This window comes from Thrips palmi, unplaced genomic scaffold (assembly GCF_012932325.1).
Source record: "Thrips palmi isolate BJ-2018 unplaced genomic scaffold, TpBJ-2018v1 HiC_scaffold_11, whole genome shotgun sequence".
Lineage (NCBI taxonomy): Eukaryota > Metazoa > Arthropoda > Insecta > Thysanoptera > Thripidae > Thrips > Thrips palmi.
Window position 1 is genome coordinate 2,241,089 of NW_023144622.1, and position 24,953 is coordinate 2,266,041.

Genomic DNA, 24,953 nt, shown 5'->3' on the forward strand with positions numbered 1-24,953 from the left:
GGGGAAGGGAGGGGAGGGTATGACACCCTCGTCTCGCTGCTGTGAAGGGGGCTCTGGAGGAGCACGTAGAGAAGGGGCTTGCGGAGGACTCAATCTCTCTCTCTCTCTCTCTCTCTCTCTCTCTCTCTCTCTCTCTCCTCTCTCTCTCTCTCGCTCTCTCTCTCTCTCTGTGAGTGTGAGGTGCGGCGATGGCGTAGCCGACAAGGACCGTCCGGTCAAGGGCCGCCCCTCGGGCCAGTCCGTTTTGCGGCGAAAAGAGACAGAGAGAGAGAGAGAGAGGGGGGGGGGCGGCTGCTCGAAAATGCGGCGACAGACCGCGACGCTCGCTTCAGTAGATTGCCGCCAGGTGTCTCTCTCTCGCACTTGTGGAGCGTCCAACGTCGGACAGAGAGAGACTGTGCACGGCAGTGAGTGGGGTGGCATCGCTACTACACTGCAGGGGGCGTCTCGTTTGAACCGCATCGCGTGTTGCATGCGGTGCTGGGGCCCGGGCGTGCGAGTTGCACGGACGGACGGACGGACGGACAGACAGACAGACAGACAGACAGACAGACAGACAGACAGGCGACACAGACGGGCGAGCACACAGCCACCCTCCTCGAAAGGGGCGGCCGAAATTAACGCCCGAAGCCGGAACAAACTGCAGTGTAGAGGGCGGGCCTTCCCACTGGCAATATGGTCGATTTGCACGGATTCCCACCGAAGGGGACAGTCTCTCTCGCACCACAATGGGCACGTTCGGTTCGAGTCTCATTTAGCGACTCTGGAGCTCAAAACGCGTCTAGAATTTTGGCCGCCCCCACCGGTCTTCTGGCCCACTGTGCGACGCGGGGCTTCCCTTCCGCGCAGCGGATGGCGTCGCCATTTCAATGACAACACAAAAGGGCCAAAATTGCGAATTAAACTAAGGACGCCCAGAGGATTGCGCGAAGCGGCCGAGAGGCACGGCCATTTTCCAAAACCGGAGACGCCGCCCCCTTTGTCATCCCTGCATTAAGGAAGAGGGGGGGGGGGGGAGCAGCCCTGACTAAGTGCAGGACCACCAACACTCCCTCGACTCGCCTCAAATCGGCGATAAATCACAACCGCGGCTTCCTTCCCTCGGGACAAACACAAAGAAGAAACTAGCGCAACAACAACAACAACAACAACAAGAAAATCTCGTTGGTTTGGCGGGAGCAGCTGTGCTGTGCCGCGCGGCGTGCCCGCCGTGCCCGCATCCCACAGTCTCGCGAGTATCGTGATAACATTAATTACTTTTAAAGAATGACGAAAATGTTATCGGCGGCGGTCTCTAGCTTGGCAGCTTCGGGCCGATGTACCCAACAGATTTTATCTTGTTCCTTTTTCGCGGCAGCGTTCTCTCTCTCTCTCTCTCTCTCTCTCTCTCTCTCTCTCTCTCTCTCTCTCACACACACACACACACACGCCGAAAGCCCAACACGCCCTCGTCACACCGCACGCCATAATAAATACGACCCCTAACCTGACCTGACCTACTTGTATCCCTGCCGGCCCGGCCCGGCTGGGCTAGGCCCGGGGTGGCGGGCGGGGCGAGCGGGGCGAGGGTGGTTGAGGGAGTCCCTCCAGGCCGGTCAGGGTGCCGGGTCACCTGGCCCGCCTGCAGAGCGGTCGCTCTGTCTCTCTCGCACCCTCACGGAGCGCCTTAGGAGTGCGAGAGAGAGAGACCGGCAGCGACTCGGGATCGGTCAGCTGGCCGCCCCGCTTGGGCGAGCCAGCCCCGTTTGGGCGGGCGGGACCCTGGTGCCCCGCCGAGGCCGAGGCGAGGCGAGGCCCGGGGCACGGCGTGTGGGCTATTACTATTCTGGACGTCGACACCTAATCACCCTGCCCTGCCCCGCCGGCCGGGCGGATGGACGACTGGAGGCAAGGACGCCGTCGACGCCGTGGAGGCCGGCGGTCCGATGCCAGGCGCAAGACATCCGGACGCGCATTGAATACGGCAGCAGGACGCGGCGGATTGCCCCATCCAGTGGCGTGGCACTGCGTGAAACTGCGTGACAGTCCGTGACTCCGCGTGACAGTGGTGCGCCACACACCGACAGACTCACCGCGTCAACACGCGCACGTCGCCCTGTCGGCCCGTCGGCCTCACGGTCCACGTCGTTTCGCTTCGCTCGCATCGATCCGCCTTTTATTTCGCCCACTCCTCTGCAGACTCATTCCGAGCTCCGTCTCTCTCGCACCTACACGGGGCGCGCCATGAGTGCGAGAGAGAGAGAGAGGCAGACTCTCGGAAACAGTCTGCTGCTGCGGCGGCGGCAAGGTCCGACGAGGCACGGCGAAGGCAAGGCCTCCTGATGACGGTCAGTGAATCAACTCATCTGCAACCTCCACTGGTAAATGTCTGCCGCTATTCACACACACACACACACACAGAGCGTCCGCCCGTCCCGCACCGGAACCGCTTCCTCCGTCCCCCGCGGCGTCCTTACCGTACAGCCATCCATTCAGGGGGAGGGGGGTGGCGAGAGCGGCGAGTGGAAAGGGGAAGGGGGCGCCGAAATTATCCAAATTTCCATGGAAATTTGCAAACTGCCCTCCTTGTGCGTAGCGGAGGGCGGGTGGGGTGGGGGCTGGAAAGGCAAAGGAAAGGGACGCGGCAGTGGGGGTGGGCAGTCGGGCGCGGCCGGCCACCGGCAGACCGATTCGCTCCGTCTCTCTCGCACCTACACGGGACGCGAGAGAGACAGAGCGACGAAAACGACTCTCGGAATCAGTCTGCAGCAATGCGGCTTCGCTAATGCCCCGCGATCACCGGCCGGCCGGGTCCGGACCCGCCAATCGTCCTTCGACTTTTACTCCCGGCTCGACTCGACGAGGGGCGGAGTCCGGCGGACCTAGGGACCGTGTTTTCCGAGCGCCCTACCCCGCCCCGCTCGCTGGCGAGCGCCAAAAAAACAACAACAAACGAAAACAAAACGGAAAGGAAAAGAAAACACATCGCGCAAACTTGGCCGCCGACGCGCCGAGCGAATGCCTCGACGTGTTTCCCGACAACGGCCGCCTTTCCAGCAGAATGATTCCGAGAGTCGTCGCTCTGTCTCTCCCGCACCTGCACGGGACGCCCCATGAGGGCGAGAGAGACAGAGCGACGACTCTCGGAATCAGTCTGCGGACAGAGCGATTCCGAACAGCGTTCCGTCGCTCTGTCTCTGTCGCCCTCATGGGGCGTCCCGTACAGGTGCGAGAGAGACAGACCGGCGCCGCGCGGCCACAAAGGCTTACGCCGACCAGCAAGGCCGCGGCGCGGCGGTCGGAGCGCGGTGCGGTGGCGAAGCAGGCGAAGCAGCGCGGTCGAGTCAATGACCGCCGAGACTAAGGCAGCGGCAGCCCGGCACCGCCAGCACCGCCGGCGGCCCAGAGGCCACCATCAAGCGCGTTAGTCTGCGGGGCTGCTGCCTCGGGGGGCTTGGGGGCGGGGCGGCCGGGGGCGGCGGCGGGCGGCGGGGGCGCGTTTTGGAGGTCGACAAGAAAGGGTGGGAGGGGTGGGGGATTACACCCGTTGCGGTAAGGTCGAGATCAGGGCCCGCCCCACTGCAGGGCGCTCCCAGATACGGCGGTACTAGACGGGAGGCTCCCCCCACCCCCTCCCCCACAGCGCATCTACAGTGATTCATGTTGCGGGCCGCGGCGGCTCAGGGAGTATGGAACAAGCTGGAGCTTTGTCCAGGACCGGGGCTTCCAAGCGCGCAGGCATCGCGAGGCAACTTTGCGCGCTTTGCGCTCTGCACGCGCGACGCCCGGGGGGAACGCCGCGAACACCGCCAACGCCGTGCGCGCCGACCCGGTCGGACTTACTCTCAGAGTGCGGGGGAACGCCGAGAGGGCAGCCGACTCGGCACGAGAAATCGAGACATTTTAACCGAGACTCGATTCGAGATTACCGTGCGGAGCTTTTCCGCCGAGGGTCGAGATCCGGGCGATGTTCGCGAGGCGGGGGCTTGTAGCCTTCCACCCTCCATTAGCTCAATGACTGAGACACAGCCCCTCCACTCCAAGTGGCACTCTGCACGCTGAAAGCGCTGAAGGGAGGCGGGGGGGCTCGGAGGCCAGTATGGAGGGGAGGGCAGATTACACTGTACCTGGGAGTGATCCCGGCCAACAGCCTGCCAGGCTTCGAGGCTTCCAGGCTTACCACTCGATAATTCCAGCGCACAGCCTCGGCAACTACTTTGTCGCTGGTGTTTGGCATCAGCCTGAAGGGCCTGCACTGTGAGAAGCGCTGCGCGGGATCATTCGCGGATCGCCACCAACGACCAGGCTCGGACTGGCCCCCAAAAGGCCCCGGCAGATAAGACGGCAAAAGGCCCCCGATCATCATAGTTTTTACCCTTCATGACCAACTTTGTGAGTCTACCGCTCCCACACAAGTTGCGGTCAATAGCCTAGGCAAAATCGTTGTGGTCAACGTCTTCCCGATACAGGGCATGAAAGAGTAGGGTCTTAAGAATACTAGGACGTCGAGGGAGGCCTTTTACGGCTACTAGATTGGACACAGTGGCCCCCCAAAGTCAGCAAAATCAGCAAATTTCCGAGATTCGACCACTTTTTGACCAACTTTGGTCCCAAAATCGTTGCGGTCAAAGGCAAAATCGTTGTGGTCAACGTCTTCCCGATACAGGGCATGAAAGAGTAGGGTCTTAAGAATACTAGGGCGTCGAGGGAGGCCTTTTACGGCAACTAGATTGGACACAGTGGCCCCCCAAAGTCAGCAAAATCAGCAAATTTCCGAGATTCGACCACTTTTTGACCAACTTTGGTCCCAAAATCGTTGCGGTCAAAGGCAAAATCGTTGTGGTCAACGTCTTCCCGATACAGGGCATGAAAGAGTAGGGTCTTAAGAATACTAGGACGTCGAGGGAGGCCTTTTACGGCTACTAGATTGGACACAGTGGCCCCCCAAATTCAGCAAAATCGGCAAATTTCCGAGATTCGACCACTTTTTGACCAACTTTGGTCCCAAAATCGTTGCGGTCAAAGGCAAAATCGTTGTGGTCAACGTCTTCCCGATACAGGGCATGAAAGAGTAGGGTCTTAAGAATGCTAGGGCGTCGAGGGAGGCCTTTTACGGCTACTAGATTGGACACAGTGGCCCCCCAAAGTCAGCAAAATCGGCAAATTTCCGAGATTCGACCACTTTTTGACCAACTTTGGTCCCAAAATCGTTGCGGTCAAAGGCAAAATCGTTGTGGTCAACGTCTTCCCGATACAGGGCATGAAAGAGTAGGGTCTTAAGAATACTAGGGCGTCGAGGGAGGCCTTTTACGGCAACTAGATTGGACACAGTGGCCCCCCAAAGTCAGCAAAATCAGCAAATTTCCGAGATTCGACCACTTTTTGACCAACTTTGGTCCCAAAATCGTTGCGGTCAAAGGCAAAATCGTTGTGGTCAACGTCTTCCCGATACAGGGCATGAAAGAGTAGGGTCTTAAGAATACTAGGACGTCGAGGGAGGCCTTTTACGGCTACTAGATTGGACACAGTGGCCCCCCAAAGTCAGCAAAATCAGCAAATTTCCGAGATTCGACCACTTTTTGACCAACTTTGGTCCCAAAATCGTTGCGGTCAAAGGCAAAATCGTTGTGGCCAACGTCTTCCCGATACAGGGCATGAAAGAGTAGGGTCTTAAGAATACTAGGACGTCGAGGGAGGCCTTTTACGGCTACTAGATTGGACACAGTGGCCCCCCAAAGTCAGCAAAATCAGCAAATTTCCGAGATTCGACCACTTTTTGACCAACTTCGTGACGTTACTGGTCACAAATCCAAAGGCCCCGGCAGATTTTTCTGCTTGTCTGCCCTGGCCAGTCCGAGCCTGCCAACGACTGTGCCAACCTTTGGCCTCGCGCCCCCCGCCGCGGCCCGCTACACCGTCAGTGGCGGTCTCCGGCAGGCAGTGTAGCGGCAGCGCTTGTCGAGTTAATCTCGCGCGCCGCCCTTTTCAAAATGGATAAACTTGTCGGCCTTGCTTGACGAAGCGCCGCGAGGAGCTTAAGGGCAGCCCCAGCAGCCTCTCTCTTTCCCTCTCCCTCTTTCTTCCTCTCCCCCCCCCCCTCCTCTCTTCCAAGCGTCTTCAATCCACCCAAAGGACCTGACGCGCCGAGAGATCCGAGACTTTGAAACGACACGTCATCTCCCGACTTGAAACAAAGAAGAATTCCCTCTGGCTTCAGAGAGTGTTTGGCCGGCCTCTGGTGCGTAAGCAAAGGCCCGCTGGCCATTAGATTAAGGTGAAGACCGTGCTTTGATGGGGTCGCCTCTTCCACAGACTAAACACACACACACACACACACACACGCGCACGCGCATACACACACACACACACACACGGCCCGGAGCCTCATTTAGAGTAAGGAGACCAAGTTCATAAACCTGCTTCAACGTGTGCGTGTGTACACACACACAAGGCACACATGGGGAGGAGCCCCCCCGCTGTCATAGTCTGGGCGGTCTGGGTCAGACGTCGCGCTGCTGGGAATCCTGACTGCAGAACTTTCCCGACACACCCACACACCCGCAAAGCCTCGCACAGACGTCCGAGCTTTGCCCTCCTCCCTCGGCCGCTCTGTCGCGCACCTCGGAGGCAGCCCCCGACCTCACAATTTTGAGGCCAGCAGAGAGTGCTCCGTTGCGCTGTCTCTCTCACTCGCACCCTTACGGGGCGCGCCATGAGTGCGAGAGAGACAGAGTGCCTGACGATTTGCTCGGTTCCCTCGCTTGGCTGGCCCAGGGCGGCCCGGGGCAGCCAGCAGGAGCCAGATGAACTGGGAAGGAATCGAACGCAGGGAAGGAATCGAGTGATATAAACAGAGGGAAAGGCAGGCGGGGCAGCCAGGGCAGCCAGCCTGCGCCGGACTGGCGGGGCTGGCGGGGCTGGCAGCCATGCGAACAAAAGTAAAGAGATGGAGCCGACTCCGCAAAACCGAAATTGAAACCCCCGGGGATTGAAAAGGCCCGAGTCAACCAACCCCTCCTCTTTCAGCTCGGCGACGCCGTGACGCGCCGCTTCAGACTCGTCGCTCTGTCTCTCTCGCACTCATGTGGCGTGCCGTAGAGGTGCGAGAGAGACAGAGCGACGAAAGCGACTCTCGAAATCAGTCTGCTCGCCGGGACCATGGCCCGGGACGCCTACATCAAGGTGAGCGAGCCTGGCGGCCCCCGCACCGTAAACATCAGGCGGATTAGGTACGGTTCAAAGGATATCGCTTTTCCGACCTCCAAAGCTTTAAAATTGCCCTCAACTGCTGCATGTTAGGCGCCTTAGGCGCGCCTGCTCCTCCTGCTCAAGGGAAGGCAGGGTGCCGGCAAACAAAAGAAGCACGCTAACTGATGCGTTCTCCCCAACTTCACAGGAAGCCCACCTACGCCCCCCCCCCCTCTCACAACCGCAGAAAAACAAAGAAAACAACGAACGAAAAACAAAAGGCCAGCGCGCTGGTCGAATCAATCAGAATCGCCCCACCGATCTTTTCACTTTTTTAACGAAGGTGGCCTGTGAGTGTATGTGTGTGCGTGCTGGCCGGTTCCCGCCACACACACACACGAGCCTACTCCCTCTCTCTCGCACTCACACACACGCTGCACTCGGGGCGACTCGTATTGAGCGTTGCAGCGGGTACGTCCGTCTCTCTCGCTCCCCCGCCCCTGCCGCACTGCGCTGGCTGCGCAATGCATGTGGGCCTACGTTGCAGCCCCCCCCCCTCCCCCGAAATCCCTTTCCACTTCAAGAGCCCCGCGAGAGGATCACAGGGGTACCCACCCTCGGGGCCTCCCGGGGCCTCCCCGGCGACACGAGACGAGGCCTAGTGACAGACAGGCCGACAGACAAACAGACACACAAACAGGCAGGCAGACGGACAGACAGACAGACAGACAGACAGACATACAGAGGGACTGGCGACTGACGGACGGACCATTTTCAAAGTCTTCCCATGGTCGAGAGCAAAAAGTGTTTTCGACTTTTTTGCTATGTATTTTTACTTCCAGTGAATAGGCAGCGAAATTATGCCCTGCCCGGAGCACGGGGGCGAGTCGGGGGGGGGGGGGGCCGTGAAACAGGAAAAGAGTGGCTCAACAGCGCATCCGCGCGTAGCTTCTGAACCCACCCCTTCCCCCTTCCACAAGTCCCATTTTATTTATAAAAATGGAGCAATCCCCAACGGAGAGACGGGATTATTTTCTCCGGCGAGCTGAGCTGAGCCGAGCCGAGCCAGGTATGAAGAGCTTCAATCACACTGGCTGCACCCCACTACACCCTGCAGACTGATTCCGAGGGTGGTTTGCGTCGCTCTGTCTCTCTCAGCGGGACGCCCCATGGGAGCGAGAGAGACAGAGCGACGACTCTCGGGATGGGTCTGCACGAGGTAGCGCGAATAGGAGGAGGGCGGGGCTGAACTCCTGACGCAAAGGCCGCCGGCGTTTCCTCCCAGACCGAACCATGCGGACTGACTCCGAGAGCCGTCTTCGTCGCTCTGTCTCTCTCGCACTCATGGGGCACCCCCTTCAAGTGCGAGAGAGACAGAGCGACACCTCTCGGAACCAGTCTTCCGGGTTCCTGGAGACACACTGCAGAAATGATGACGCCACTGCACGCACGTCGCAGGCGGGTCTGACGAGGCCGACCACCGTGTTGCGCCAAACAACCCCAAGATCAATTTTCCGCCCGAAAGAGACCTTTCGAAACAAGGCCCCTGAAATATGGACACACTGAGCCAGCTGAGACTATGCACGCGCACCGGGCGAGGGCGCATGGCAGAAATATTTGACAACGCGTCCGCTCAGACCCGACCCATCCCATAAAAAAACGAACCCGTTTACCTGACCGCGAAGCGCCTTTATTCCGAGTGGGCCGAGCGGGGCTCCAAGAAAAAGGGCCGAAAAGGGGGAGTCTAGCTCGGCAAGCTCAAGGGCAGCCCCGCTCGGCCTCACCCGGGCAGCAAGCGGCAGCAAGCAAAATCCAATCCACCCACAACCACCTGCAAGCTTCCCCTGCCCTGCCCGCCCCTGCCCGTCCACCACGGCCATGGAGCTCGGGACTCTTTTTGTGGCCCGGCCAGCGCAGCCAGCACAGCCCCAGAGGTGTGATCCCGACTGCAGCGCTGGCTGTGTGCCGTCTCTCTCGCACTCGTGGGGAGCCCCGTAGGGGTGCGAGAGAGACGGAGCGACGCCGAGGTTGCGGTGTGGAGCGGGGATTGGTTCGGGGATCGGAACTCGCACGTCCGGAAACGCGCAGTTTGCCGCAGGGTCTCACAAGGGGAGGAGGAGGACGCCCCACAGTGGGCCAGGAGACTGGTGGAGGCGGCCAAAACTCTGGACGCGTTTTGAGCTCCAGAGTCGCTAAATGGGACTCGAACCGTAGGTGTGACCCCACCAATGGATTGCTCTCCGAACGAGGAATGCATTGGTGGGGTCACACGTTCAGTTCGAGCCCCATTTAGCGACTCTGGAGCTCAAAACGCGTCCAGAGTTTTGGCCACCTCCACCGGTCTTCTGGCCCACTGTGCGCCCTAAGCCGGCTGGGTCGGGGAGCCGGCGATAGGACGGTCGCTCTGCCTCCCTCCCTCCCCGCAAGAGCGAGAGAGACAGAGCGGCGGCAGCGACGAACCAGTCGGCAGAGTGTCGTGTTTTAGCAAAAGGCGGGGAATCCATTCAGCGGCACTGAAACATTCACACCCGAAAAACCGTTGGCGACCGCGTGAATGTTTCAGCTGGCCGCGCCATCCGCGTCCCGTTCCCGCTCCGATATTCAAATCAATTCTTCATTCGGCCGCCATCCGGCATCCACATCCAGCACGCACCGAGCCCATCGGGGAGCAGCCGCCGAGGCCGCCGAGCGGAGGACGACGACGAGGACGACGAGGACGCCAGGGGGAGCCGCAGGGAACTCGGGCCGCGTCTAGGCCGTCCAGGCCGCGGCCATCCGCGAGTCGAGGCCAGCCGAGCCGAGCCGAGCCGAGCCGAGCCGAGCCGAGCCGAGCCGAGCCGAGCCGAGACGCCTCTCGGCACGACGGGCACGACGCCGCGGGGCGAGGCGAACGCGACACGGCGGCGCCGCCAACGGTAGAGTCTGGCGGTCCCGGAGCGACTGAGCGTCGTCAGCTGAGGGCCCCCGCCACCCCCGCTGGCTCCACCCTCGCCGGGCCGCCGGGCCCCACCCCCACGCCACTATCTGCCTGCTTGGCCCGCCGAGCGGCCCGGCCCGCCCCCGGCCCGCCCCCGGCCCGCCACGGACGCCATGGTCGCCGTGCACTCTAGCCGCTGCAGCCACCCCCACCCTGCATCGCGCCGCCGCAGCACGCGCTCTCTCTCGCACTCGCGGGGCGTCCCGTAAGGGTGCGACGGAGACAGGGGTGCGGCAGGGTGCGGCGGTCGATGGTGGCGAGGGGGAGAGGTGTCATATAAGGTAAGAACTGTCGCCCCCACCCTCGCGCCGCGGTGCTCCCCGGCCGTCCCCGGCCCCCGCTGCGAGCCGCCCTTTCCCCAATCAATGGGGCCCCTTCCACTCCAGGCGTCCAGGCTTACAGTGCGGGCAGCGCCGCCAGTCAGTCGGAGTGGTCCCCGTCTGCGAGGCGCGCGGCGCGACGGCCACGCCACGCCACGCCACGCCGTGGCGACGATTGTCGCGGGTGAGTAGAGACACGCCACGCCGACCGCGCCGGCTCGGCGACCCAGTCGGCAGCCCTGCCCGCGTCCCCCGCCCCGGGGGGCAAACACGCCGCAGAAAGTGACGAGACAGGCGGTGGCGGTATTCGAACCCGCGGCATCCGGCGCCGCGCTGATGGCCCGGAACGAAGTCGACCCCGGAAGTCGGCGTCGCGGACGTCACGCCAGGCGCGTGCCGGTGTGCCCAGCAAGCTTCTGCTCCGCCTCGCGCCCCCAGAGCCCCCCTTTGAGTCCGTCAACGCGCAGGGAGAAAAGTGTTTGCAGCTCGCTCCGCGCGTGCAGAACGCCTGCGCTGTAGGCAGCACTCCGCAGCGCGACGCGGCGGCGTGCTGCGGGCGTGCCTATCCCGCGCATCGCAGGCGCTTCTCCCAGTAACAACACACTGCCATGCATCGCTTACCTGGCTGGTGCAGAGGAAAGGTCGCAGCGGGGCCTCGGCTTCCGGTCCGCGTCGTGCCGCTTCGGCTGCAGTCCGCGGCTCCGCGGCGCTACTCCAGAAAACAGAGACAACAACAAGCGGCACCGGCAGGGCCGGCAGGGCTGCGAGAGAGACAGAGACAGACAGAACGCTGTGCGGGAGTCGCCGTCGTCGCGGTGCTGCAAGGGGGAACATCGCTGTGCCATCGCTTCCGTAACAATCCCACAATTTAATCTTACTATTTTGCAAAAAAAAAATTAAAAAATGGTTTGTTTTTAGTTGGGCCGCGACGGCAGCATGTCCACTCACCGGAGCTGTACGAGTCGGTGGACGAGGCGGAGAGGGAGCGACTGCGGTACCGACTTGACTTCTTGAGTGCGGCGGCCGACTTGCTCTCCTGGAACAGGCACCGCGGAAACGGGCCTCATTTAGACTGGCACTCCGAGACCACAGTGGGCCAGAAGACCGGCGGAGGCGGCCAAGACTCCAGACGCGCTTCGAGCTCCAGAGTCGCTGAATGGGACTCGAGCCGAACGTGTGACCCCACCAATGGATTGCTCTTCGAACGGGGAATCCATTGGTGGGGTCACACGCTCGGTTCGAGTCCTGCTTAGCGACTCTGGAGCTCAAAACGCGTCTAGACTTTTAGCCGCCTCCACCGGTCTTCTGGCCCACTGCGCGGCGCCCCGGGGGTGCGAGAGAGACAGAGCGACGAAAGCCATGCTCGGAAACAGCATGCAGGGCGGGGCAGATTCTCCCTGCAGCCTTTTGTTTGTCTCGTTGTCTCGGAGGGCGGTGCATCGCATGCTGAACAGGCCCGAGAGGCGAACCAGTGGAGCAGTGCAACGGGGCGTGAGATGGAGGGGCCTTACCCCGCGCCCCAGCATCCGAGAGTCGCTGCGACGGGGAGTCTCGCCGCTGCAGAGGTACCAAACGCGAAGTGACTGGACGGGACAACAGGGTAGGGGTACCGGTCCAGGCGCCGCGCAGTCGAAAAACAAACAACTCCCTTGGCGCAGGCCTTGGCCCAGGCCATGGCTCAGGCCTTGGCGCGCGGCGTATCTCCGTCGAGGGGGGCTGGAGGCGATACTCCCTGCCTTCTGCCGCGGCGTAACAACGGCGAACCGTAGGGGGAGGGGGCAGTGGCGAAAAAGTTGTCAGCCAAAAACGGAACGAAACTGTACTTTAGATTTAGCTAGAGCCCGCTTCTAGGCTGAGGGAACAACAGCACCGCGGTCACCATGCGCGGATTCGGGGGGGGGGGGGGGAGGACAAAAAGTGGCACGTGGTCCCTGTAGGTAGGCAACTCCCCCCCCCAAACCCCCCCCGACGAGTCGATGGATCCGCGCCTGGCGGTCACTGCGTCCGTGTTGGTCCGCCTGAGGGGAGTCCGAGGGCCGCGGGGCAGCGCCACGCGACGCCCCACCAACCCGAGAGATCCAAACCCTTTTTTATTTTTCAAAAAAAAGATCGTTTTCCCGGCGCAAAATGGATTTCGACCTTGCCGGCGCGGGGGGCGTGGCGCGTCGCGGGGTGTACGCGGGGCGGGCGCGCCAAAAGGGCCGCGCCGCCCGACGGGGGGGCGAGAGGAAAGGCCCGGGCCCCCGGGCATTCGCGGCGAGGCGGGCCCGGCCCCCCTCCACGTGGGCCGAGACCGGGGAGGCCGGGCCCCAAAACTCCCCCGACCGCGGTTTTGGCTCCAGAGGCGCTAATGGGATTTCAAAACAAAAACGCGTGACCACGTCAAAGGGATTCCTTTTTTTCCCGGAGGGGGGCCTTCCCTCGGGGGGGTCAACGTTTGGGCGGTTTCCCAAAAGAGCGACTCGGGGAGCCCGCGGGCGAGAGAGAAAGGCCCCAGACAGGGGATTCTTCGGCGACACGTGCCATCCGGCCTCCCAAAAGGGGCCCAAGGGCCGGTGGGCCCCTCCCCCCACCTTTTTGGGGTGAGCCGCAATGGGCACGAACCCCAAAAAGAGAGACCGGCGCCAAGGATTTAACGTTTTAGCCCTTCCTTGGGGGGCACACGTTCTTCGTCCCATTAGCGACTCTGGAGCTCAAAACGCGCCTAGAGTTTTGGCCGCCTCCACCATTCTTCTGGCCCACTGTGCCATCCGGCCTCAAAGGGCCCCAAGGACCCTCCCCCTCCCCCACATCCTTTGGCGTGCGCCGCACTTGGCACGACCCGAAAACGAGAGACACGGCGCCAGCGATCAAAGTTTCAGCAGGCTCTGTCGCTCTGTCTCTCTCGCCCTCGTCCGGGACGCCCACACGAGTGCGAGAGAGACGCGATCAATGGAGGACGCGCCGTGCCGCGATAAACCGCGTGCGGGCCGATGAATGCCGCTGTCTCTCTCGCACTCACGGGGCACCCCGCAGCAGTGCGAGAGAGACGGAGAGCTGGCAGCGTTGCAGTGACACCGCGGTGACACACGCGCGCATTATCTGGGAGTCGCTTAACGCGTCAGCGAGGCCATGCGATGCGCTTCGGGGCCGGCCTGCCCGGCCTGCCGGTAGTGCGTGACGATGACTTTGACTTTTAAAAGCTTTGGGTACGCCCACACTATCTGGGAATCGTCGCTTTAACGCGCCACCCGATCGGCACGGCGTCACCGCACTGGTGAAAGCAAAGCGCAACTGTGTGCTTTAGTCCAGCAGAATAAAGTCACGCTTTAGACAAGAAATTCCCCCCTGCACTGGGGGAGTCGAAGCGGACAAGCCTCGCGATTTGTTTTCAAGCGTAAACGGATTACGCTTGAAAACAGAGGGTATAAAACCACGCTTTAGTTTTACCAGTGCACGAGTTGATGTGCTGTTCGAGACACCTGCTGGTAGTGAGTGAGTGACAATGACTTTGCCTTTTAAAAGCTTAAGTACGCCCGCACCGGCCCGCACTATCTTGGAATCATCGCTTTAACGCGCGATCGGGATCACGTCACCGCAAGGCAATGCGGTTTTTTCTTTCTTTCTTTCTTGTTTTTTTTTGTCACACCTGACACCACAGCGTCCAAAGGTTTACCAATACACTGGTGACTCAGGCTCACGGCGGGAGGGGGTCACGCTGCAAATCCAGTCACGTGATTGGCCGGACAAACCGCAGCCCCGCACAAGGGTGTCGCCTTGTCTTCGTCCCACCGTGGGACTCCCACGCGTGGCGCGTTGCCCAGGGGGTGCGAGAGAGACAGCGCCAAGAAATGATCGTTCGGAGTCGCAGGGCGGTTGACCCCGATCGCAGCGCGCACACGCAGGGCGGCTGACGACAGCATACGCAGCCCGCGCAGCCATGCAATGCCTTACACCTGCTGCTGGGAGAAAAGGGGGGGGGGCATCAATTATGGCGCGGGGGTGGAGCGCCACTGGAAAAAAATTCCTCACCGGCGAAAGAAGCGGTCCTTGTTCAACTAACTAGGCTCGCGGTGCAAAGTAATGAAGCGCACGACATTTATGTCCAACCGGTCGGACTTTTCAACTGATGCCCTTTATGTTTGCAACGACGGTCGGCCGTACTGCTCCCCGTTTCGGGGGGATGGGGGGAAAAGTGGGGCACGGCGGGAAAAGTGGGGCACGGCGTGGTCCTGGTGTTCTACTACCCGGGAAGGCGTTCCCATTTTAGCCAGCGAGGGGGCTGCTGGCAAAAGTATTCCTCTGACAGAGGTACGTAAGGTGATAAGCGGGGCTGCCTCCTTCGCACTGTTTCGGCGGGTAAAAGAAAGAGGGGGGGGGGGAACAGCAGTGAACAGCCCCTGGCGTTGCCAACCACAACAATGAACACTCTTGAAACCTTACCAAGTATTTTGAGCATGCATATAACAAACTAAAATAATTTGTTATACGAAGAAGTAGTTCGTAAATTACGAAGTATTTTCTTTGTAAGCTTATGTATGCTCAAAATACTTTGTTATACAAACTACTTTTCTTTGTAAGGCCCAAAATAGTTTGTAAGGTTTTCTCAGTGACCCGGCCCGGGTGCTTGCATTCGGTTCCGACAGTGTAGGGTCGAGCTCAGCTACAAACGAGTGTTGGATGCAATCGAGTCTGTCTGTAGGGATCCCTTGCGCTTTCTTTCAATAAAAACATTCCCCCAATAAATCGTTCATAAAACTAAGCTGTCTCTCTCTGTCGCACTCGCAGGGCCACCCCGTGAGAGCAAGTGACTCACTCTGCCCTCGCGTCGTGGCTCCTTATCGCCAGAGAGTGCCAGGTTGGCTGCAGTGGTAACGCGTCCTTGCCGCTATAAATGCCAGAACCGTGGAATTCCCCGTCAATCGGTCAAAGCGAAAGCAACGAAAGCCACCTGCGAGCGCCGCGGCTGCGACCGCGGACCGGGACGACGGACTTCCCCCGTGCACACAGTGAGTGACAGGGGAACAACAAGAGGAACGTGGCGCGGGGGTGGTGGGCGGAGCAGTACATGTCGCTCGGGCTACTGCAGCCTGATTCCGAGAGCCGTTTTCGTACGTTTTCGTCGCTCTGTCTCTCTCGCACCCATAAGAACGCCCCGTGAATGCGAGAGAGACAGCCAATCAGGTTGCATGCAGGGCTATAGAGACCCTAACAAGACCTACCGCAGAGCTGACGGTGGCCATTCGGCAAGGCAAAGGCAAACAGGCCGGCGGTGCCCCACGGACAGCGGCGAGCAGCGGTCAGAGCAACGCCGCCGAAGGGACCGAAAGGACTGACGGACGACGGCCGAGGAGACTCGTTCCAAACGGCCTGTCGTCTGTGCGGCACGCGCCACGAGTGCGAGAGAGACAGCGATATTCGGATCCCCTCGCTGCTCGCTGCTGGACGGACGGTCGGAGGCCAGGGGGATGGAGGGGAAGGGGCGGGCGAGGCAGGTGGGACGACAACAGACTGGAGGATTATATGCTTTTCAAACGGCGACTTTTTTAAAAAAAAAAAATAGTTTCCGAGCTAATGCAGACGGTGGCTGCTTGCACCTTGGGTTCTTACATTTTCCCCGTGGCCTTCCCTGGGCAGACATTTGAAATAATTAGAGGGGGATGTGTGCCAGAGTTTTAACAAGCAGCCTCCAAGGTGAAATCTGATAGTGCAAAGGGGAAAAACAGGCTGATAACCCGTGGAGAAAAAAAGAGAGCGAGGAGTCTCCACCAGAGAAAAAGAAATAAAAAAAGAAAGAAAAAAAAGAAATCCTCATAAAAAAGGTTTCAAGGCAATATGTAACAAACTATTAAAATAAATTTTAAAGATAAAAAATGTGAGAAAACAGGAAGCAATTGTCTAAAAGCATAACTTACTTAATCAGTAACAGAAATAAGATAAAAAAAAAATTGAAGCTCTAGCAAAGCACAATGCTTGAACTTTCTATTACTAAAGTGACTTCAAGGCAAATAAACTCTCTCTACTCACCAACTTTCTTTGCCCAACAAAGGCATTCGATCCTTCTATATTCTGTAATCAACACAAATAATAGTTCTTAAACACCTGTGTCGTAAGCAAAATATTCTATGGAAAATCACAGGAAGACTCAATCTTAAGAAAAACTAATTCCTAAATAATTGTTTTATTTCTAAACTAATGTCTGTTCCTACCCTTGAAATAATCCATTACAGCTTTCTATCACAAAAAAATGTACACCGAGAAGCTTTAAACAAAATTCTATCATGAGATGTTTCCCTAAGATTTGTCACAGATACAAATCTGATACATACAGACAGATCACATGCTCAGACCAGATGGAGGCTTAACCATGGGGACCTCCCAAAAAACTGATATTTTTCTTGAAAGAAACAGTTTAACATGAGAAAAATAAAAATGCTTTTAGAACTACAGAGCGGTGTTTGTGAACTGTACAGTCTTTCAAGTATGGCCAAAAGAATGTCTAAAGAAAACCATAACAAATGAAGTGGGCAGGTTAGGTCGGCCTTGTGACGGTCGGTCAACGGCTTTCTTGTGAATGAAGTGCAATAAAATATTGAAAACAGAGACTGGCTCTGTCAACTTTACCACAGCCTTCACTTTGGAAAGCCGTGAAACAGCAAGATTTGGCAATGTCAGGACAAAATAGTCCACAACAAATCGTCTGCTTAGCCGCAGGCACTTGACACATCCCCAACTCTGTCATGACGACAGGTCTAGAATGAAAACATATAGCGCACCTTTATGGACGATCCCGGATCTGTAATGGGAGCATCAGTAATTGCAGTTGGGCTACATTTAGGTTGGGAGTTGGAGAAATTCCCGTCTCCTGCTTCGGCCATTATTTTGTCCACGGAATCTTGGCACTCGCGACAATGCCTGCGGGACGCGGGACCGTTCCAGCAGACAGCGAGGGCAGTCTGCTGTCTGCTGTTCTGTTTGGCCACGCAGCGGCGGAGCGTAGCGGGGCTAGGCGGAAAATATATAGAAATGGAAATGGTTTGTAAGTCGTTTCGTTTTCCTGTCGTGGCATGTTCAATCCACCCCACAGCGAAATATTTTGCAACAAGACTTTGCTCTCATAGCCGTCTCTCATCTTTCTTTTGGTCCGATGTGAAATATTGAACTGACAGACGATTCCAACTCGTGTTTTTTTGCAAGTAAGTCAGCAGCTTGCAAACAGCACACAGATCATGGCAAGGTTGGAGAATTGAGTTAACATTTGAGCATTCCTGGGCAAATTAAACTTTCTTATGATAGTCGGAGGACTAAAGAATCTCTTAAATGTCACTAGTGATATGTTTGGCGTTCATTGCTGTGCAAAACCTTACATGAGTGTGGGTAAGAACTAACTTAGTGCGTTTGTAGGTATCTAACGAATTTGGTTAGTTTTTTAAATGAAATAACTTTGAGAACCTTCATTCATTGTACTATTATTTATGAGTGGGATCGCAGTACTTCTTTCAATGTTTTCTCTTTGATACTTCATTCATCACACCGACTGCTTGCCCATTATAACCACTTTCATTACGCACTGTTACAGGATTTTGATTAATGCCAGATAATGAAAAGTTGTAACCGAAATGAGTCAAATGAAGAGTATGTTTCTGCTCATGCTGGCAATGACAACCATAGTGCTCTATCTTGTTTGGACATCACAAGGCAAAGAAATGAAACGTTATGCGTACCAAGAAAATGTTGTCCTATGCCATGAACAAAGCAAGGTAAGAATCTACTGTGTGATTTTAAAATTTAATTTTTCATGTTGAACAATTCTATTAAAATATCTCATAATTTCCAGGACACCCGTGGTTTGCCTGTCAAAGAAGAACCCAAAATTTACTTCATCACTCCATCATACCCTCGCAGGGAACAAGTTGCTGAACTCACACGCTTAGGACAAACTCTAATGCATGTGCCCAATTTGCATTGGATTGTGGCAGATGATAACAGACTTTGTAATGCAATGGTGATGGAACTTTTAAAACATTTTGGTAAGCCTAATAACTCTGACGCATGTTATTTTATTATTATTATCTTGATTGTTTGCTTCATTTTTCCTGTTTTAGGCATCCCATTCACACATATTTCCAGTCCAATGCCAGAAATGTACCGGAAAGCAAGTACAGTGCCCAGAGGAGTGGCAAACAGGAGAGCTGCTCTGCATTGGATTCAGTCAAATGTGAAGCAAGGTGTTCTGTATTTTGGGGATGATGACAATACATTTGACCTCCGTCTATTTAGTGAAATAAGACCTACTGAAAAGGTCTCTATGTTTCCAGTTGGTCTCATAGGTGATTATGGAGTTAGTTCACCCGTTATCAAAGATGTAAGTGTTTTTGATCGCCAGCAGAGTATATCTGTAGATGCGATTTCTTGTCGTTTTTAAATTATTTGTTGTTTTGGGTTGCAGGGAAAAGTCATTGGCTTTTATGATTCATGGCCAGCTAAACGTGTTTTTCCTGTTGATATGGCTGGGTTTGCAGTTAACATTGAGTACTTTTTAAAACATCCTGATGCATCAATGCCATATAAAGCTGGGTATGAAGAAGATCTGTTTTTGAGAAGTCTGAACTTAACTCTTGATGACATAGAACCTAGAGCAGAGGGGTGTACTCAGGTGCAAACAAGTTATGATATATTGAGTTTATCCTTTGTGGATGGAGTCTTATTTTTTAAATTTCTTCCTTAGGTCTTAGTGTGGCACACACAGACAACAAAGAGACCAGCTCCCACAGTTAAAATACGTAAACAACCAGCTACAAGCCTTAAAAAGTTACTTCAAGAGCTTGATTACTTAGGGATGGCTTACAGCAGTTCTGTTAAAGGTATCTATAACATTTGTAACACATTGGGTCCTTCCATTTCAAGAGGATAAAATATCAAATTTCTTTCTAGGTGTCAAGAGTATGTTGTCGAAAGACGGCAAATCAGTCAATCTCTGAAGAGCTGCTTCTTATGCAGAAGAAGGCTGTGCAGAAACTTCAAAGATAAGATGGAAGACCATATATTTATGATGTTATGAGTGTGATTCTGTGATATGAAAAGTTTGTGAATTCATGAAACAGTATGGATCTGAGCAAATTTATAAAACGGAAAGGATCTGAGCAAATAGATAAAACTGTGAGGATCTAACCAACTTTGTAAAACAGTGAGGATCCAATCTAATTTTTTTTCTCATTTCCTTTTTTTTAAACCTTAGTTCATTAAATATTAATTTTTTTAAGGCTTAAGTTTTGTATTAAGGATTGTTTTTTATTATTTTTTGTTGGGATGTTTTCGACATGACATTTTAGGTATCCTATTGTGTTTTTAAAATACTCGTTTAGGGTCTTACTTTTGAACAACTTGTTTCTAAGATCAACACATCAACATGTTTTGAATGTTAAAGTTATCAATATTTTCATTAAGTTAATTGTTTTCTCATGTCTATTTTTGGAGCTTCATGAAATGACACGCTTTTCTTTCCCAATGCTCAAACTTCAATTTATTGTAAGCCCTAAATTATTATCTGCGTGTTGCACTTTCACATATTGTTATTTTATGCTTCTTCAAATATATTATGGTCAGACATGTGGTAAGATTTCAAGAGCTGAAGCAGAAGGTTTTGTTTCTTTATGTAAAGCTCTTCAATTTTTATCTAATCTAGTTTTTGTTTTAATCTAAATCTATTAGGTTAGTCACAAAATCACCTTCCTCCCGATATAGCAAAGTGGACATGCACAAATGTTTGTGGACTGGGAATTCTAGAGCATGCATTTGTTTTTAGTGTGATTGTTTTTATTTTTGTTGTTATTGTTGTGTATTTACAATTTAAGATGCAACTGAAAATAGTGTCTTCTATTTAAAGCATCACATCTGCCTACTTATTCTTTGGAGACAACAAAATGTATTATTAACCTGTTTTAATCAAACTTCTGTAGAGAGGATTTACCTAACCACTCATTCTTTGCTTTTTTTGTCAGCACAAGCTGTAATATTGCCCATGTTTGGAAGTATTCGTGGGTAAGTTCTTTTGCAGCCATTTTTTTCTTATTTTGGAGCTGATGATATTTTTACAAAGTACCTGCTGAGTAACTTATATAATTTGCCGAAGTATTGCCCAGAATGGAATCAGAGCTGCCATTGATTCCAATTGCTTTTTATCTATTTGTTTCATAATGTTGTTGTTTTCTTTGTCCTATAGTGCATCTTGATAATCAGATAGGTTTTCTAATATTAATAAGTTTACACCATGGTGCCTTATTTTGCTTTGGTTGTTATGCTTTATATCATGTGATCTGTCTTGTAGCTACTGGTGTGTAAGTGAGATGTTTTTATTGCATGCTGGTGATATTGGCTCAAATCAGGGTTCAATGGTTTAGGTACTTCTTAGTTGTTATTCTTTCTGTCCTTTTATTACTGTATTTATATTAGGAAAGAAGAGATGTTTTATATGAGGCAGTTTTTGTACCTACGTGTTCAGCTTCAACACCTGTATCCATTGTAGGCCTGATTTGTATGTGCTGAGTGCAATGCACTCTAAGTTTAAGTGATAGTGAGATGCCTTTGCTTTTCATTGCATGAAGCAATGGGACACAAAAAAAAAAGGGCAGTCATAACACCTTTACGTTTAATATGCATGTAGACTTTCATCTTGTTGAAATTTGCAGTGCTGTTTTACTGATCGTCCAGGGTACAAACAAAATATCAAATTAAGCAACATTGTACAAGCTTCTCATGAAAGCAGCCTATAGTACCATTTAACATTATTGATTGAAGTGAGGCCTTCATAGAAATTGATCTTGATTTCTTAATTATTACATGCAGCCCTGGCATGAACTGTCGAGTTGACTGTGTTGAATGACTGTTAAGAGTTATACGGATATAAATCTATAAAGTAAGAAATTGTCCAGCAATTTTTTTTTTAATTTTTTAAAATGAAAATAGTAAGTGATAAATAATTTTGCAGGGCTTCTTAAGAGTATCAGCAAGAATCTCATAAATTCTTGTATGGTTAGCCTGCAATCATTGTTTATCACAAGTGCAGTGAGGGACCACTGTTTAATGTCAGTTCTTAACCTACAGATAATCCCCTCCACTGTACAAAATTGTTTGAATAAATGTTAAACCATGTTTAATAACTGAGTACATTTTTACTTCACATCTTCTGGATAAGGCCTCTTTCGTGGGGAGATCAACAACTTTATGGGACTGTTCACTGGGCTGAGCACTTTACCACCCTCACCACCAACTTCACTAGCTTCCCACTGCATTTCTGAGAAATGTGGCATCTGGATGGTTTCCACATTCATGTCTTTGAGTTTCTTTTCCAAATCTTCATTCGTTTTATCATAATCTTCTGATAAGTTTTTGAGACGTTGCACATAGTCTTCAAGACTTCTATTCTTCTTCCTTAACTTTCTGACTTCTAGTTGTACTTTCTCTATCTCCCACGTCCTAACATTTCCAAACTGGCTAATTCTTTGTTCAAGGTTCTCTGCTGGTGCCTGAAATATTACTTGTAAGATATAAAAAATTCTCAACAGCATGCAAGTACACTGACAAAGACTCTGACCCCATTATTTAAGTGCGGTACCTCAGATCAAGATATGCTTACCATAATTGATTGGGTCCTCTTCAGAATAGTTTTGAAAAAATCATGAATTTCATGCAGCATTTCTGCAAATCGCTTTTCATGATGCACTTTGCTCTTTATCCAAGGGGACAATTCACTCCTATCATACTGACAGTCGCACAACAAGATCATGGCATAGTCATAGATAGAACCGAAAATGTGATCCACAACTCTTCTCACAGACTTGTAAGTTTCCCTTGTGGTAAACTGTGACACTGTCTACAGAAAAAAAAATATAGACAAAATATTAGATTATATTAATACCACACCAAAATATCAATGCAATGAATAAAAAAAAAATAGTATGAGAAGCATATTGAAGTGTTATTGGGCTTACCATTTTACTTTTTTTTAATAAACACTGTTCACTGATAAACCTTTTCTTGAGGGTGACTTTTGGATCATCTTTAGATGGAAATGGCACCCCAATGAACATAACAATGCGGTGACAATCCAGATTTACGGAAACATTTATCAGTTCCATGAGATCCTAAAAATTAATGAACTGTAATTAAAATTCACAAAGAAAATTCAAAAGGAAAGGAGTTATGAAAGTTTTTTACATTTGTTTGTAGTACTGCAAAAATGCAATGTCCTGTTTTAAGACCAGAGTCTGCATTGAACCGGCGTAGGTCATCTTTGTTGGCATAAGATAAAATTTCCTGAAACATCAGAGCAGAAGAATGATCTATCTGACTTGGGGTATTCAACAAGTTTCATAGAGTTCATTCAAACAAATGGAACTGACCTTTTCTTGCCTAATAAGGTTCCACAAGGACTGTCCTTTGATAACAGTTCTATGCCAGTGTTCTTTCAGTTGCTCAAACAAATTATCAGAGCTGAAATAAATTGTCATGCCTTGGCCAGCTGGAGTTACTTTTGCCACGTCAAGGATGGTTTTGCCCACACAGGTTTTGTAATCAGGATCCATACTAAAAATATTTAAAAAAAAAAAAATTCAAAAGAAAATTAGAAACAATCAGGGAATTTTCAAGTTTATATTTTTAAAAAGTTGATCGTGCACTGCAACAGAATTCCATACCATTCACTGTTTGTTGATTCTAGAAATTGACCACCTGAACCACACATCACAATCCTTGCAAAGAGCTGAATTCAATATCAACAAAAAGAACATTATGTGACTTCAATAATCCCACTCACAATGTGAATTTCCATCAAATGACTTACTTGGTAGTCCTCAATAACACATTTACCAACAAACTCCTTTGCTTCAAGAACACCAAGTTCAGCCTTGAAATGATTAAAAGGTGAAATTGTTGTCCCTGAGAAAAGGATTGAATGTGGCTTCATATCTGCTATGATCTTGAATAAAAATGATGAATCCCAGCAAACACAGTGAAGAGTTTTACAGGCAACCTGGCATGTCTCTTGGTGACCCGTTTTGAATTTTGATTTTGCAGAAGTCTCGGTTGCATACATATTGATGGCTTGAGGGTAATTTTCAGTCTTGATTCCTTGGCAAGTGAAAATTTTAACGAGAGCCATGAAATGGAGTACCTCCTGAAAATCCAGATTTTTCAGTTCTTTCAGAAATGAAGCATCCTCTTCATTAATATTGGCATTATAATTCTCAAACACATTCATTATTTCTGCTTCTGTAAACACAGGATCATATGGGTTGCCATTATGAGGAGAAATACAACGGAAAACTTTTCGAATGCCATCCAATTTTGAAATTATTTCTTCGGAGTCTTTGAAGTCCTGCAAAACAAATCAGAACATCAATTATACTGGAAATTTTCAATTAATGCATTAGTCAACCTGATATACTATTAAAGATTTAAGCAATCAAACCTGCAGCTGCTTAATCAGCCGATCTACTTTACATAGACTCAGGGAGGAAGACAAGCAGCATGCCTCTTCAACTTGAGAGGCATCATCCAGCAATATTATTGTGTTCTACAAAACAGAAATAAACATAAGCAAATTGTTTGATCAAATAAATAAAATAAAGTGATGCATACAGACCTGGAAGTCACATTTTGCAGCGCTAATGATTGTTACAGTGAGTTCTTGAAAGAACAGCTCTTGAGTACAGAAAATAATACTCGGAACAGGTGTTTTCTTTCCTCTGTCATTGTCTTGGTCATCATTGCTGTAATTTGGACGTGCAAAGAGTGCCTTAAAATCGTCTGTGCAGTTAATTACTACCATCCGCACAGAAGCATATTTGGACTTCTTGAACTCTTCAATCGCACGTGACAGCTCCTGTTGAGTGCCACACAAGTAAAGGACATGCTTGGCAACCCCCAGCCCTTCTATATAATAAAGGAAATTGACAGTGTTAGTTTTGAAAAAATGATAATTTAAACGAATTTTTATGACATGCTACCTTTGAAGCAGTGCAGAATCCAACTTAAAGATGCGCAGAGCAATGCAGCTACTCTCCCTGACAAATCAGATGATTCCAGCATCCCATTCTTTCCCTGAAAATACAGAAATTGTCAGCATCCAAGTGAGTGACTGTTTCAATAACGTGAAACCTGTGAAACTGATTGCACTTTTCACAAAACTTTCATAAAAGCAGTTACAAAGAAGTACTCACCTCAGTAAAACACTCGAGGCAAACTTCCATAAACTCTCTCTGCTGACGTCTAAGAGGCTCATGCAAATGAATATCAACTCCCTTGATACTCACAACACTCATTTTTGTAACAAAAGAGTAAAAATACAAATCTGAATACTACTCTGTGGCTAAAGAATCAAACGCAGAGCGCTGTTTCAGCGTTTCAGTTTCGGCAGGTCAGTGATTTCGTCTTTCGTTGAGTCGTCTGCATCGACGAAAGTACAAACTTAAGAGATGAAACAAATCAGAAATTTTCTGATGTTAAGATAT

General features: G+C 52.1%; 3 protein-coding genes across 12 annotated transcripts in view; 1 reads left to right on the forward strand and 2 right to left on the reverse strand.

Annotated features, from left to right (window-relative positions):
- Positions 1-17,413, reverse strand: part of LOC117639376 (adenosylhomocysteinase-like 1) — a 35,470-nt gene extending 18,057 nt beyond the window's left edge. Inside the window, exons 1-3 of one of the 3 annotated variants that reach the window (XM_034374968.1) lie at positions 17,220-17,413; positions 16,471-16,512; positions 11,413-11,500 (exon numbers count right to left, since the gene is read on the reverse strand). In XM_034374968.1, the coding sequence (XP_034230859.1) occupies positions 11,413-11,500; positions 16,471-16,512; positions 17,220-17,321 (232 nt within the window). In that variant the 5' untranslated portion in view covers positions 17,322-17,413. Of the gene's footprint in view, positions 1-11,412; positions 11,501-15,665; positions 15,757-16,470; positions 16,513-17,219 lie in introns of those variants that run through there. The other 2 variants (XM_034374969.1, XM_034374970.1) reach the window with 2 other exon arrangements.
- Positions 15,318-21,599, forward strand: LOC117639381 (galactosylgalactosylxylosylprotein 3-beta-glucuronosyltransferase S). 7 transcript variants are annotated; one of them, XM_034374981.1, is made up of 7 exons: positions 15,318-15,452; positions 18,023-18,203; positions 18,281-18,473; positions 18,549-18,808; positions 18,893-19,099; positions 19,172-19,307; positions 19,378-21,599. In XM_034374981.1, exons 2-7 carry the CDS (start codon positions 18,063-18,065, stop codon positions 19,422-19,424), a joined length of 984 nt encoding a protein of 327 aa, XP_034230872.1. In that variant the 5' UTR covers positions 15,318-15,452; positions 18,023-18,062; the 3' UTR covers positions 19,425-21,599. The 7 variants fall into 7 exon arrangements, with proteins under 7 accessions (XP_034230872.1, XP_034230873.1, XP_034230867.1 ...); XM_034374982.1 differs by lacking the exon at positions 15,318-15,452 and adding an exon at positions 17,343-17,482; XM_034374976.1 differs by lacking the exon at positions 15,318-15,452 and adding an exon at positions 17,343-17,478.
- Positions 21,078-24,907, reverse strand: LOC117639372 (regulator of telomere elongation helicase 1 homolog). Of its 2 annotated transcripts, none has more exons than XM_034374961.1 (11): positions 24,663-24,907; positions 24,450-24,543; positions 24,086-24,372; positions 23,912-24,016; positions 23,285-23,818; positions 23,139-23,203; positions 22,845-23,028; positions 22,660-22,758; positions 22,434-22,586; positions 22,079-22,315; positions 21,078-21,968 (listed from the first exon to the last, which is right to left on the reverse strand). In XM_034374961.1, exons 1-11 carry the CDS (start codon positions 24,762-24,764, stop codon positions 21,615-21,617), a joined length of 2,214 nt encoding a protein of 737 aa, XP_034230852.1. In that variant the 5' UTR covers positions 24,765-24,907; the 3' UTR covers positions 21,078-21,614. The 2 variants fall into 2 exon arrangements, with proteins under 2 accessions (XP_034230852.1, XP_034230851.1); XM_034374960.1 differs by having other exon boundaries at positions 24,086-24,375; positions 24,663-24,906.
- Positions 24,908-24,953: the final 46 nt, after the last annotated feature.